Source organism: Panicum virgatum, chromosome 1N (assembly GCF_016808335.1).
Source record: "Panicum virgatum strain AP13 chromosome 1N, P.virgatum_v5, whole genome shotgun sequence".
Lineage (NCBI taxonomy): Eukaryota > Viridiplantae > Streptophyta > Magnoliopsida > Poales > Poaceae > Panicum > Panicum virgatum.
Window position 1 is genome coordinate 66,294,216 of NC_053145.1, and position 12,617 is coordinate 66,306,832.

The 12,617-nt window shown below is 48.1% G+C and overlaps 2 protein-coding genes and 1 non-coding gene across 3 annotated transcripts; 1 reads left to right on the forward strand and 2 right to left on the reverse strand.

Moving 5' to 3' along the window:
* Positions 1–1,264: 1,264 nt before the first annotated feature.
* On the forward strand, positions 1,265–3,006 carry LOC120654268 (cytochrome P450 714D1-like). The gene has a single exon (XM_039931781.1). It carries the CDS (start codon positions 1,374–1,376, stop codon positions 2,946–2,948), a length of 1,575 nt encoding a protein of 524 aa, XP_039787715.1. The 5' UTR covers positions 1,265–1,373; the 3' UTR covers positions 2,949–3,006.
* Positions 3,007–5,728: 2,722 nt separating this feature from the next.
* On the reverse strand, positions 5,729–5,800 carry TRNAC-GCA. The gene has a single exon. It is a non-coding gene; the product is annotated as a tRNA-Cys (tRNA).
* A 1,191-nt stretch (positions 5,801–6,991) lies between these two features.
* LOC120657684 (AT-hook motif nuclear-localized protein 9-like) lies at positions 6,992–12,512 on the reverse strand. Its single transcript, XM_039936088.1, has 5 exons — positions 10,247–12,512; positions 9,318–9,385; positions 8,220–8,351; positions 7,657–7,818; positions 6,992–7,523 (listed from the first exon to the last, which is right to left on the reverse strand). Exons 1-5 carry the CDS (start codon positions 10,836–10,838, stop codon positions 7,293–7,295), a joined length of 1,185 nt encoding a protein of 394 aa, XP_039792022.1. The 5' UTR covers positions 10,839–12,512; the 3' UTR covers positions 6,992–7,292.
* Between the last annotated feature and the right edge of the window lie 105 nt (positions 12,513–12,617).

The window sequence follows — 12,617 nt, forward strand, 5'->3', positions numbered from 1 at the left end:
CTGATGGAGACTATTAGCTAGCTAGTTTGGGCAATTAAGGACGAGGAGGATTAGATGGTGGGAGGTTTCGTTAGCGTGCTGATCCGATCCAGAGTTTATTTTTATATATTAGCACACTAATTAAGCTAGCGGTTATTAGTTAATTGTCATGGGATCGAATTTGGGATATAATAGCTGCGCACACGACAAGACAATACTAATATATATAATCACATCACTTTGGCATTAGTAGCTAGCTAGTATTTGATTCCCACACACATTAACAAAGTGATAAATAAATGAAGAAATGCATGTTTAGTACGTGTTGACCCGGCCCGATCGATGGAGTGGTAAATGAGAGTTGAATTATTCAATGGAGACGCGCTGTGACACTTTTTGAAAGAATTTAATTCATTATTAAGGGATGGGACGAGCACGTACAACAAGATCGACTCTGGCGATCGAGCACAGTGAGAAAAGCTAGCTCAGATAACTAGCTAGTCAGATGGGATCGGATTGCATTGCATATGCGAACTGTATATATAGTTATTACCTTTTGACTGATTTTTTTAGGCATACGGGTGTTGGTGTTCGGCTGGCTGTGGCTGGTAATTAGTGCTGATTTGTTGTAAGAGAAAAGCACTGCTGGTAGTGGTTGCTGGCTGGTGATTGATGCTGATTTAGTGAAAGAGAAAAACACTGCTGGCTGGTCGGCTGACAAGCCAGCTGAACAGAGCGAAATTGGCTGTTTCATTTCATTCCATCATCATTATTAGGACTTATTTTATTTATTAACAACTTTTATGTACTGGAGCAATCATGCATGCATATAAAAGAATTGAAGTACGTACTTGAGGGAAAATTTAAATGAATGGACAAATTAATAGAGATAAATGAAGTACGTATACTCTGTATTGTGTTGGCGGCGCGCGCGCATTCGCAGTCTGAAAAGAATACGCCGGCCGGGTTTTGGCTGGGTTTGATTTGACTAGCCGCTGCTGCTTTATTTGCTTCCTGTGCAGGAGCTAGCGGCGCCGCGTCTGGACGGTCTCCCAGGTCAAACCCCACACGGATCCGGAGACGGAGGAGGAAGACGACCCGACCACCACCACAGACCAGACCACTGCTGCTGCATGCGCTTCGAATTCGTCCAGCCTAGCTAGCTACAACCGCGCCACGCAACTCCTCCGACCTCCGTGCCACTGGTAGTATCGTCGTCTATATAAACCCACCACCCAGGGATCGATCATCTCATTCAATTCATTCTCGTTCCATACTACATCAGTTTCTCCATCATCAACCAAAAACACAATTTCTCCATCATCCATCGTCGTCTTTTGCATTCATTCCTAGCTAGCTTCACAAGCCCATCATACCATACAGATACTAGCTACATGGAGGTCGTCGTCCCAGGGGCCGCCATGATCGCCGCGCTCGCCCTCCTCCTCTGCGCCTTCATCCACGCCGCCTGGCTCTCGCCGGCCGCCACCAGGCGCCGCCTCCGCCGGGCCGGCTTCGACGGGCCCAGGCCCTCCTTCCCCTTGGGCAACCTGCCCGAGATCACCGCAACTACGATGGCCGCCGTCAAAACAACACTGCCGCTGCTTCCTGCTTCCTCCTCCTCCTCCAGCATCAGCGATGTCCACGCCGCCGTGTTCCCCTACTTCGCCCGGTGGCGCCAGGCCTTCGGCAAGGTGTTCGTCTACTGGCTGGGCACCGAGCCCTTCCTGTACGTGGCCGACCCGGAGTTCCTCAAGGTCACCACCACCGGCGCGCTGGGCAAGCGCTGGGGCAAGCCCGACGTGTTCCGGCGCGACCGGATGCCCATGTTCGGGAGGGGGCTGGTGATGGCCGAGGGCGACGAGTGGGCGCGGCACCGCAACATCATCGCCCCCGCATTCTCCGCCACCAACCTCAACCACATGATCGGAGTGATGCAGCGGACCACCGCCGGGATGCTGGCGCGCTGGGCCGACGCCGTGGCCGCCGGGCAGAGCGTCGTCGACGTGGAGGCCGGCATCGTCCGGAACGCCGCCGAGATCATCGCCAGGGCCAGCTTCGGCATGGGCGACGGCGACGAGGCCGGCGAGCTTGTGTTCCGGAAGCTGCAGGCCATGCAGGCGATGCTGTTTCGGTCCAACCGCCTCGTGGGCGTGCCGCTGGCGCGGCTGCTGCACGTGCGCAGGACGTACGAGGCGTGGAAGCTCGGGCGGGAGATCGACGCGCTGCTCATGGAGATGATCGACGCGCGTGCGCGTGGCGGCGGCGAGAAGAAAGACCTGCTGTCGCTGCTGCTCGCCGGGAGCGGGCGGCTGTCGCGGCGGGAGGTGGTGGACGAGTGCAAGACCTTCTTCTTCGGCGGGCACGAGACGACGGCGCTGGCGCTGTCGTGGACGCTGCTGCTGCTGGCGGCGCACCCGGAGTGGCAGGAGGCGCTGCGGGAGGAGTTACACTTACACATGGTGGCGGCCGGCGGCGAAGAAGGGCCCCTGGAGCTGGGGCGGCTGACGAAGATGGGGTGGGTCATGAGCGAGGTGCTGCGGCTGTACCCGCCGTCGCCCAACGTGCAGCGGCAGGCGCTGGAGGACATGAAGGGCATCCCGCGGGGCACCAACATGTGGGTGGACGTGGTGGCGATGCACCGCGACCCGGCGCTGTGGGGCGAGGACGCGCACCTGTTCCGGCCGGAGCGGTTCGCGCGGGACCCCCTGCAGGGCGGGTGCCGCCACCGCATGGGCTTCCTGCCCTTCGGCTTCGGCGGGCGCATCTGCGTGGGGAGGAACCTGACGGCCATGGAGTACCGGGTGGTGCTGGCCATGCTGCTGCGCCGCTTCCGCCTCGAGGTCGCGCCCCAGTACAGGCACGCGCCGAGGGTCATGCTCTCGCTCAGGCCAGCCGCCGGCATCCAACTCCGCCTCACGCCCATCGTCCACCATTCATCTTCATCCAATCATCTATCCGGCCAGTAACCGTGGTCAAATCAAATAAAATGAAAAGCGTACGTGCTGTAACCGTGTGGAAGTTGGAATGAAAATCAAATAAAATGAAAAGCGACTCGGGGGTTGAAGTTGGAACGACGGACTGACTAGTGACTACTGACTGACCGTCCTTGTTACCTACTCCCTCCTTCCCGGTTTATAAGGCATACACGTATATCAAGATTCAAACCTTCTCATCTTTGACCAATAATTTGACTATTAAATTTTTGTTTTTATAATGCAAATTTCATATGATTGGATTCATAATCAAATATAGTTTACAATGATTATAAGCTTATAATCAAAAGTGATATAATATATGATAAATAAATGGTCAAAGTGTTGTTTAGAAGACCGTGTCATGTTCCACCATGCCTTATAAACGGGGAAGGAGGGAGTAGTAGCTAGCTAGTAGTTTCTTGCATTGTGCGTGCTGTAACCGTGCAGAGAAGGATGGCTTGCAATGGCCTGGTCAGCTTCCATGCATGCTTCAGGTCATCTTCCTTCGTTAGCTTCTTCTTGCATTGTGTCCGTCCGCGCGTCTTGCTAGCTAGATGGACATGGACTGTACGTGCGAATGTCAAAGCACGCAAGAGCTAGCTGGCCCGGTTAATAAAGCTCCTTTTACAAAGTCGTCGAGCCGGGTCAGACTTGGGTTTTACCGTAATTTGCATGCATATGCTTCCGTGCGTGTTCTGCCGGCCACCACGTCAAATATAGTAATGTGCATCTTCCGTAATATGTAGGGGCGGGTCCATTTAGAATTGGGAAAATTCGATTCATGCCACCACAACTCCGTGAAATTGGGTGTCACGTTCAAAATCATGCCACTCAATGGCATGATTTTCAACATGAGATCCAATTTCAAGAAATTGGAGTGGCATGGATCCAACTGACCCTTTAGAATTTGGGTATTCAACATTTCCAGAGGATGAAAATTTTTTCTGATCCATGTTGTGCGTTGCGCTGCGCTGCGCAGTTCCTAGAGCCGCAGGCCGCTCACGCCTCGTCACAGATAGTCATCACCCTCCATGCCGGAATTTTTCTGATCCATGTTGTGCGTTGCGCTGCGCTGCGCAGTTCCTAGAGCCGCAGGCCGCTCACGCCTCGTCACAGATAGTCATCACCCTCCATGCCGGTAGCTACCGGCTGCCGCTAGGATTTTTAATGGAAAATATCTCTCCAAAAATTCACTAAATCAGTCCCTCAAGGTAGCAACATTATAAATCACATCTCTCTCTCTTCTCAAATCAGTGAAACAAAAATTCACACCCTATCCCAAATATTTGGCATTTTAAAACCGGATAATAGACCTTCATCCTTCGAATTCGTGGGTCACGTTTCTTAATATGTTAAGGTTCAAACAATAAGACATCCAGTACAAAAGAAATTATCGTGGGAACACGATAATATAGGATATCCATATAAGAAAACTGAAAACTGTCATAGGACACAATAAAACAGGTAGATGTAATATTTAGGATGACCCTCTATGTAAGGATATAGAGAGTTAGAGACTAGGATTTAAAAATTCTTTTAGAGGTGCTTATTTTCTAATTATATATGTGTTGTATTCTATGTATATAAATTTTTGTTAAAATTTTGGGTATTCAACCTAATACGAAGAATCTATAGTAAACCTGCTCTTGCCGATATGATTCATCGCTGCCTAGATGCTAGCTAGCTCGCTCTCCCCTTGGGGTGACACGGATGGCACCCCGTCCGCCGACGCGGCAGGACCTCCCTCATGCCTCCTCGGCCCAGCCGCCACCGAAGCTCGAGGCCGGGAGTTCGCAGGAGAGCGAGGATGGAGACGGCTGGGTTCTTCCTCCCTCCCTATTTCTCCCGTAGGGGGGAACCGACCTGTGAAGATTGTATCGGTGGCTTAGGAGCAGTGTCCTAGGTGCTGTTGAGGCTAGATCTGGGCGACCTTTTGCTGGATCCGGCAAGCGGGGAAAGGATTTGGCGGCACGTGGCAGGCTCATCCTTGTGGGCGGATCTGCCGGCAAGATGACGGCGACGCCCTTGGGTGCTGTTTACCTCCTTGAAAGCGCTGTCATGGTGTATTCCTACTCCAGCCAGCTAAAGGGGGCGTTGGTTGCATCATGGTGGTATGGCTGGCGGAGCTTCGATGAATGCTGATGATGCCTGGTAGCTTGACTGGCAGAAACCAAGCAGGGACGCCAGTGGCACCATGGTGGTGTGGCTAGACGTACCTGACTGCTTCTTGTGCTACAGATCGTTGAGCTTGGCTAGAGGCGATGGATGCGTAAGGAATGCTCGTGTCGATGATTAAATCCGACCAGAAGGAGTTCCCTTGAGGCTCGCGTCGATGTCACAATCTGACCAGTTGAGTTTGAGTGGCATAGTCTTGTTGATGCCCTAATTTAACCGACCAATTTGCGGCACCTATCGATGTCCTAATCCAATCTGCCATAGTTGTAGGTGTTGTTGTGGTGTATAGTTTTCAAATCCGATTTACCTATAAACTAGATCAATTCTCTTCAATTTAACCGACCAGTTTGCGGCACCTATCGATCTCCTAATCCAATCTGCCATAGTTGTTGGTGTTGTAGTTGTGGTGTACAGTTTTCAGATCCGATTTACCTATAAACTAGATCAATTCTCTTCTTCTTGTTAATATACGCTGCACTTCAAGATCCAGGATCTTTCGGAAAAAAAAGTTCGCTCTCTAGAAAGTGAAACCACCACACATGCATCTGTATATGTATGTATATGTAAAAATTAACAAGCACAATCACTAAGAAGGAAGGGCCCATCCGGGTTCGAACCGGAGACCTATTGATGTGCAGTCAATTGCTCTACCACTGAGCTATGGAGTCGTTGAAGCTGCCTGCAGTGCTTGGAATTATAACAATAGTGTCAAGATTCCCTCCGTCCGTGCTGGCCCTGTGTGTCGAGCAAGGGCGGCGGCGCTGGGACTTGCATTGGGAGGCCATGCCGCAGCATCTTCCTCCAATCCTCAGCAATGTCCATCATGACCTACTAGGAACCACAACGACTTTACCATCACCGGATGGATGTATCTGAATCTGAACAAATTAAAGGAAAGAAAAGAAAAGAGGTATGCATGCAATGCAGCAGGGAGTTGCCTGCTACGAGTGAGTATCAATCCAAGGGATGGACATGTCGTCGGTCTGTCGTACGTTGTCAACCAATGATCCATCCATGAATCTACTATCTACTATAGTTTGCACTATAATGGAGCGGAGAGAATCGTCAATGTCAAAGTGCAGATCACCAGCCAGCATCAGCATGCACACACACTTTTGCCCCTTGCAAAGTAGAAATTCCGTTCAACACCGTACCACAGACCTCGCCGACGCCTATGCTATACAAACGCTACTTTTTCCTGCCTATCACTTGCTACTGCAGGCTAATGGTAGCCCGTTTCTTACCACATTCCTTGTTCCTCTCCACTCTTTATTTTTCTGCAGCAAAACCATACCGAGTATCTCCACCAGTCTCTCAATCTCCAATCCAACTACCGTATTAGGAGAGTAGATAGGAAACAAGTGCTCCAGCAGTCTCCCAAAACCTTCCCTTATACCCAATAGTTATTGGGACATCCCAATAATTCATGTCATCTCTCCCTAAATAAAGGGAAAATTGTGACTCTCCCAATAAAATAGTTAGATTGGGAGAAGATTATTGAGAGACTGCAAAAACAACTCCCCCAATAATTCTAAAACCACTATTGGGACATCTACCAATACCAGTTATTGGAAAAAGATTATTAGGAGACTAGTAGAGATTAGAGATGCTCGCTAATGCGCAGCAGGCCAGGAGGGCATACAAACTCGCATCATGTTCCTCCTTTTCCTTTTTGCTTGACGACCACATTCTTTCTCAGTCGTTGCTGCGTGATCTCTTTTACACACATCAGACCAGACCAAATCTTAATCTTTGTGCCCACACCAAACATGAATACATGATTCTCGTGCACATTTGTTCATGCATCCATAGTAGCAGCAGCAATAGCAACGAAACCACCACCTCAAGATTCAGCCTTCTTCATTCTACCATGGCATACATACATTAGAATACGTACGGCTGGTTGGTAGCAAAAGCATATCTCATTATCTCATACAACAGCATCCAAGTACAACACCATAAACTCTTAATTATATGACATGATACGATACGACACACGCAGGGTTCCTACTTAACACAGCAACCACAACAACTCTTCTCGCACCTACGGGGAGGTTAGCGCATGCATGCATGCTGTGCCTGTGTCCTCTAGCTCAGCCACTGCTGAGGATGGTTTCTTTTCTTACCTTCAATAATGTCAGAGAGCCTGGCCTACTCCCCCTACTCGCGGATCGAGTTGATATCGATGTTTGAGGCTCGCGAGTCCATCTCCCTCATCATGCCCGGAGGCCATCCGCTCATCACGTGAGGAGGCATGTTGTGCTCCTGCTGCAGCACCATTGCGGGGGCCGCCTCTTCCTCACCAGCATTCGCCTCCTCCTGCTCCATGTCTGCCTCGGCTTTACCTTTGTTTTTCTTCGAACCGCCATACATGAAGCTCCCCACGATCACCTATGCCAATGCAAAACCAATAAGAGCAAGACAAACTCATAGCACAAGGCATGAAACTGGTATGGGACACACACGCATACACACACGCCGCGCACGCACACACAATTTTATGACACGAAACCCCAGAAATCACCTGAACTGTTCCAGCTGCTGTCAGGACTCCACCTACACTGCCGCCGATAACCCTGTGGTCGGGACCACACAAAGCTATGCAAAGCCCTCCGCTTCGGGTCCGTGTGCCACCATCATCTAGCACCAAGTATGACCCAGAAAGGCATAGGATCTCAAATCGACCCTGCCAAATCAATAATAAACCATAAAGGCATAAATTAAATGAGAACCAAATGATGTTTCTCAGGATCACATTGTAAGCGAACAGTTGTACTGAAAAAGAAAGTATCTTATGAAGTATGTCCTGCACTGCAAACTCAAAAATGCTCAGACGTTCTCAGCATAGGAAAGAAAAATTAGAGCAAAAGCATGCAAACCAATGCTCCATTTTATGATTCTTTTCCTTCCAAAGCAATAGCTTTAGATCTGACATGCAAGCAATATGGCTATGCAGGCAATACCAGCAGCAAATACTTGGTCTAATTTGCACAGTGAGCAAAAATTTATATTCAAATGTAAAACAAGAGAAGAGCAAAACACATACATGCAGTAGTTTGTCACAAATGATAACTAAAAGCAACATACCTCATATGTAACCACACCACCAGAGTCTGAATCCTGGTGAAGGGTTGCCGTAGAAACAGCTCCAGTAGCTGAAATGATGCACACTGCCCTTGGGCCTTGTTGTGAAAACGCCATTATCCTAGCAGCAACATCCTGCAGAGATGAGATGGCTATAATCGGACTATTCAATACAATAACAAGAACAAACTATTTATTCCTGAAACGGACAAAATAGCATCAAGTTCTAATTTTTCTAGAGAAGTTGGCACCCCCAAGGTTGGAATTTACCAAAGTTAACCAGTGACACTGTAGCAACCAGGCCGCATAAAAATCAATGTGAAAAAATATTCTCAAGTAGATAACCTAGAAAGACGAACTTCCCTTTCAATTTGAGTTTGACAAGCAAGCTTGGAGCAGAACCTTGAAAGCGCAAAAGATTTTTGTTTTTTGAAAATAAAAGCATAATCCATCAGTTTGCAAGGATAGATGTTTTTCTTGAATTAAGTCACCAGGAGTATTAACTGCCAATATAAATAGATAATAAAACCTAAGTACGAAATAAAATTGTAGTGTCACATCAAGTAGCTCTTGAGGGCACAATTCTAGTAATGCATCATCAGCAAGTACGTATATAGAAAAAGTTAACTTGCACAGTGTAACAATGATGCCAATCCAGTTGCGACCATCCCATGTTCCAATTTATTTATGTATCAATGATAAATCACTCATTTGACAGCTAGCAAAATAGCTGAGCTTAATGGATAGCGGTAACAGAAGCTACTAAATGCCACCAGCGAATTTAAACACAACAAACTGTATTGGCCACCAGAAAAGAGTTTGCTAAAGTACCTATAGGTTCATGGGGGCATTGCTTATTCAGACACTTCATCTATAAGATTACTATTATTACAACACGGAATTGATCGGATATGCACACTGGGTAAACCAAAAAAAAAAATACTATGAAGGTAATCCGCATCACATGCAAACAAGCATCACTCGTGGCACTAAGGAAAGAGGTCCCACTGAGCAGTGAGCAACAATACATAAATCAACAGAGGGAGCAACATAGCCACTTTTGGAAAGAATAATCATCAGTTAGCTATCATTCTAACTTACCTCTCCTGGTTGAATAATTATCACATGAGGAGTAAAACCTGTTCCAACAGAGCCAAGAAACCACTTTCCTGAATAAGACACAATAGAATTTCATCAGATAACAACAATAATGAACCCATCAGTTCATGCATATAAAGTAGGCAAAATGCCTCCCTATACAAAGCAAGAGGATGCAAAAAAAAAAAGTTAGGCAATGGGTCCACTTCTTTCATTTTTGTCGTGGGAACAGTCCAGGAAGCAAAAGAGATATAGGGCTTGCTTAACATAACTGAGCCACCAGTCAATTCAAGAACCTCCAATTTATTCATAATCCCACTTTAGTAAGGAAAAAAACAGAAGACAATTAGAAGAAATGTCAATACCCACTCAAATTCAAAATAACATCCTGAAGAGATCATGCGATAGAAACACACCCATAAGGCTGGAATCAAAATGTGAGGGATTCGTATTGCCATGATGAAAATACATTCCACAGGAGTAGAGCACAATATGTGTGTAACGACCTATAAATGATGGGAATGACAAAGTCGTGGGATCTAATGAAAAAAAAAACACACTAGGAGCACAGGTATAACGGAGCACATTGTTCAGAGTTGATCCAGATACTCAATAAAATGTATAGGTGAAGTCCCCAGGTTCTCTTAATAGCACAATATGCAGTGTGGATGGATTCAAGGAAAGTTGAACATAACACGGTAGGCGGCTAGAGCATATTCATACCCAACAAGCAATGCTATCATGCAAGAAGTTCACGGCATCACAAAGTTACGCTGTTACAGAGATTGAACCCTACACATAATTGCCTAAAACATTTCTTTTAAGTGCACAGATATATTACATAACTATATGGAAGCACAATATCACTTGATGAATCAATTATGATAAAGTACAGGATATGTAAGTGAAAACGCAAGGCAGCTGGAACTCACCAAGCGAAGCCAACTGTTGCATCTTCCCAGAGCCAGGAGGCCGTCCCCTGCCACGTTTCTCTGATGGAGCACCAGAGCCTGAACCCCCTGATCCAAATCCTGAACCTGGTGTGCTGACCATGGTTCCCATCCCCGAGTTCGATGAGTGAGGCGTTGATGATGAAGAGGGTGATAACCCAAGAGTCACCGCCCCATCAGGCTTATATTTCCTTGGTCTCCCACGCTTCTTCTTCACCTGCTCATCCTGGCCAGCCACACTCCCCTGATCCCCCTTAGCCTCAGCACTCACGGCCACACCCATGCCAATGTCCATAGCACCACCGGAGCTAGCGCCGCCACCGGCGCTGTGCTGTGCCACAGGAGGTGAGGCCTCAACATGGTGGTACCCCTGCCCAATGTGGGGGCCACCGACGTGCGGGGTCTGGAATGCGTACCCCGCAGAGACTGCATCAAGATGCTGCCGGTATCCGCCGGGCGGCGGGCCGTGGAGCCCCGGCGAGTGGCTGGGGACTCCCGGAGCCCCGATGCCCCGGTGCTGCGCGTAGAACGAGAAGTTGGGGCCGGACGCCACTGTGGACTCCCTCCCGTCCATTCATAGGAATGGGCAGCGCCGCAGAGCTCCCCCTCAGCGCCAAGCCACCACCAATACGCAGGGGCCAAGCCTAGTTGCAAGAAACGACACAAAGGTGGCTACTTTCTTTCACTATTCGAGATCAGATGCTTCTGAAAGGTATTGGAGCGAGCAAATGGGCGCAAGAATCTCAACTCTGGGGATCTTCTCCCCGAACTCTCGCACAAAACTGCTATGCTTCTCGCGAGACGCGGCAAGATCAGATCGACGAAAGCGAGATCTCAAGGAAGCGGTGAAATTTCCGGGAACGGAAGGAATGAAACGCAAGAAATGGATGATGAAGAAAAAAAATTCCGATCTTTGCAACAAATGGGCGAAAGGAGGGGACTTGTGCGAGCTTTGGGCGGAGACCTCTGAGACGAAGGTGGCGGCGCCGGAGGGTAGGTGGCTCGCGGCGGGATCTGCCTGGCGGCGGGCGAGGAGGGAGCGATCCAATCGGAAATGGCGATGGGGAAATGGGGTGCTAAAACCCTAGAGATGGTGGGAGGGTGAGGGAGAGATCAGAGGGGACGAACCCAAGAAGAGGAAGAGCGAGCATGTATGGTGTATGTGTTGGAGGAGAGAGAGAGAGAGAGAGTTGGGGAGGAGAGAGAAGGATTTTCTGTGACATGAGAACGGCGCATTTCTACTCACCTCGGTATGTTGGCGAGAGTGGGGCGACTGACGCTAATTGTAAGTTTGAGTGGTCAAAATGCAACAGGCTGCAACTTGCCAGTATCTTCATGGTTCTTGTTCTGACCAAACGTAGATTTAAGAGTATTCTAGAATCATATTGAAAACTGATAAAATGTATGTTTTATCCAACAACTTTACTTTTGTTAAAATAAAGTAAAGCTATTTTCATTTTTATATGTTAAAATAAAATGCAGGCCAAGATTAACGGTGACTATGGGCTGCACTGTAGTGCTGCAAAGAAAATAGAACAGAATGAGTACCATCGAACAGCCATCACAGAGGATCCTATCCTACCCTTGACCGGGTACGGCGACAGAGACACATCGTTCGTTGACGCGTAAGCTAGGATGACAGTAATAATTGGGGTGTGAAGCCAGATATAGATGAGCAGGCTATTACCATCAAAAAGCGATATTTGCTAGCACTTGTTCAGGCAGATTATTAGATATTTTTCCCTATAGATTTGGAACCAAAATTCAACACGGCCGAAGGTACCCTAACTCCATTCTCACAAATGATTTCCCTGGGAAGAAGAAGAAGACCAAAGCCGTTTTCCTGGGAAGAAGAAGAACAAGACCAAAGCCGACGCAAATGGACCCAAGCAAGGGAAGTGATGACATGAGCATCACGTAGTACTTGGCTTGTACTCGCATCCAATGGAGTACAGCTTGAAGCTGACCATGACCATGTGCCGGGCCGCTTTCGACACCTCGTCGATAGTTCCGAGGAGTAATGTTAAACAACTGCTGGCAACCAAATACTCCAGCAACACTTCCAAAAAAAAATACTCCAGCAACAGGACAAACTGCAGGCGTGCGATACCACACGCATACCGTATACCACAAACAATGGGTAGCAATCTACACAAGAATTTTTTCAGTCTGAAAACACTTTTTTTTAAAAAAAAAAGTAGTCTGAAAACACTAAGGAAACAAAACTGATGGGAGGAAAAAGGATCAAGCATCATTTGTCAACATTGAGTTGCTATGCAGGCAAGGAAAGTACGGAATGATTCACAGTGGCCACACAACAGCACAATACTCACTGCGTTCGGCAAGCTGGAGC

Bases quoted from the DNA above. Each gene is read 5' to 3' on its own strand.
- LOC120654268 (XM_039931781.1), top strand. From the start codon at position 1,374: ATGGAGGTCGTCGTCCCAGGGGCCGCCATGATCGCCGCGCTCGCCCTC.
- LOC120657684 (XM_039936088.1), bottom strand. From the start codon at position 10,838: ATGGACGGGAGGGAGTCCACAGTGGCGTCCGGCCCCAACTTCTCGTTC. The intron at 9,386-10,246 runs GTGAGTTCCAGC...TGTCTTATTCAG, and splicing joins GCAACAGTTGGCTTCGCTTG to GAAAGTGGTTTCTTGGCTCT. The intron at 8,352-9,317 runs GTAAGTTAGAAT...TCATCTCTGCAG, and splicing joins TAATTATTCAACCAGGAGAG to GATGTTGCTGCTAGGATAAT.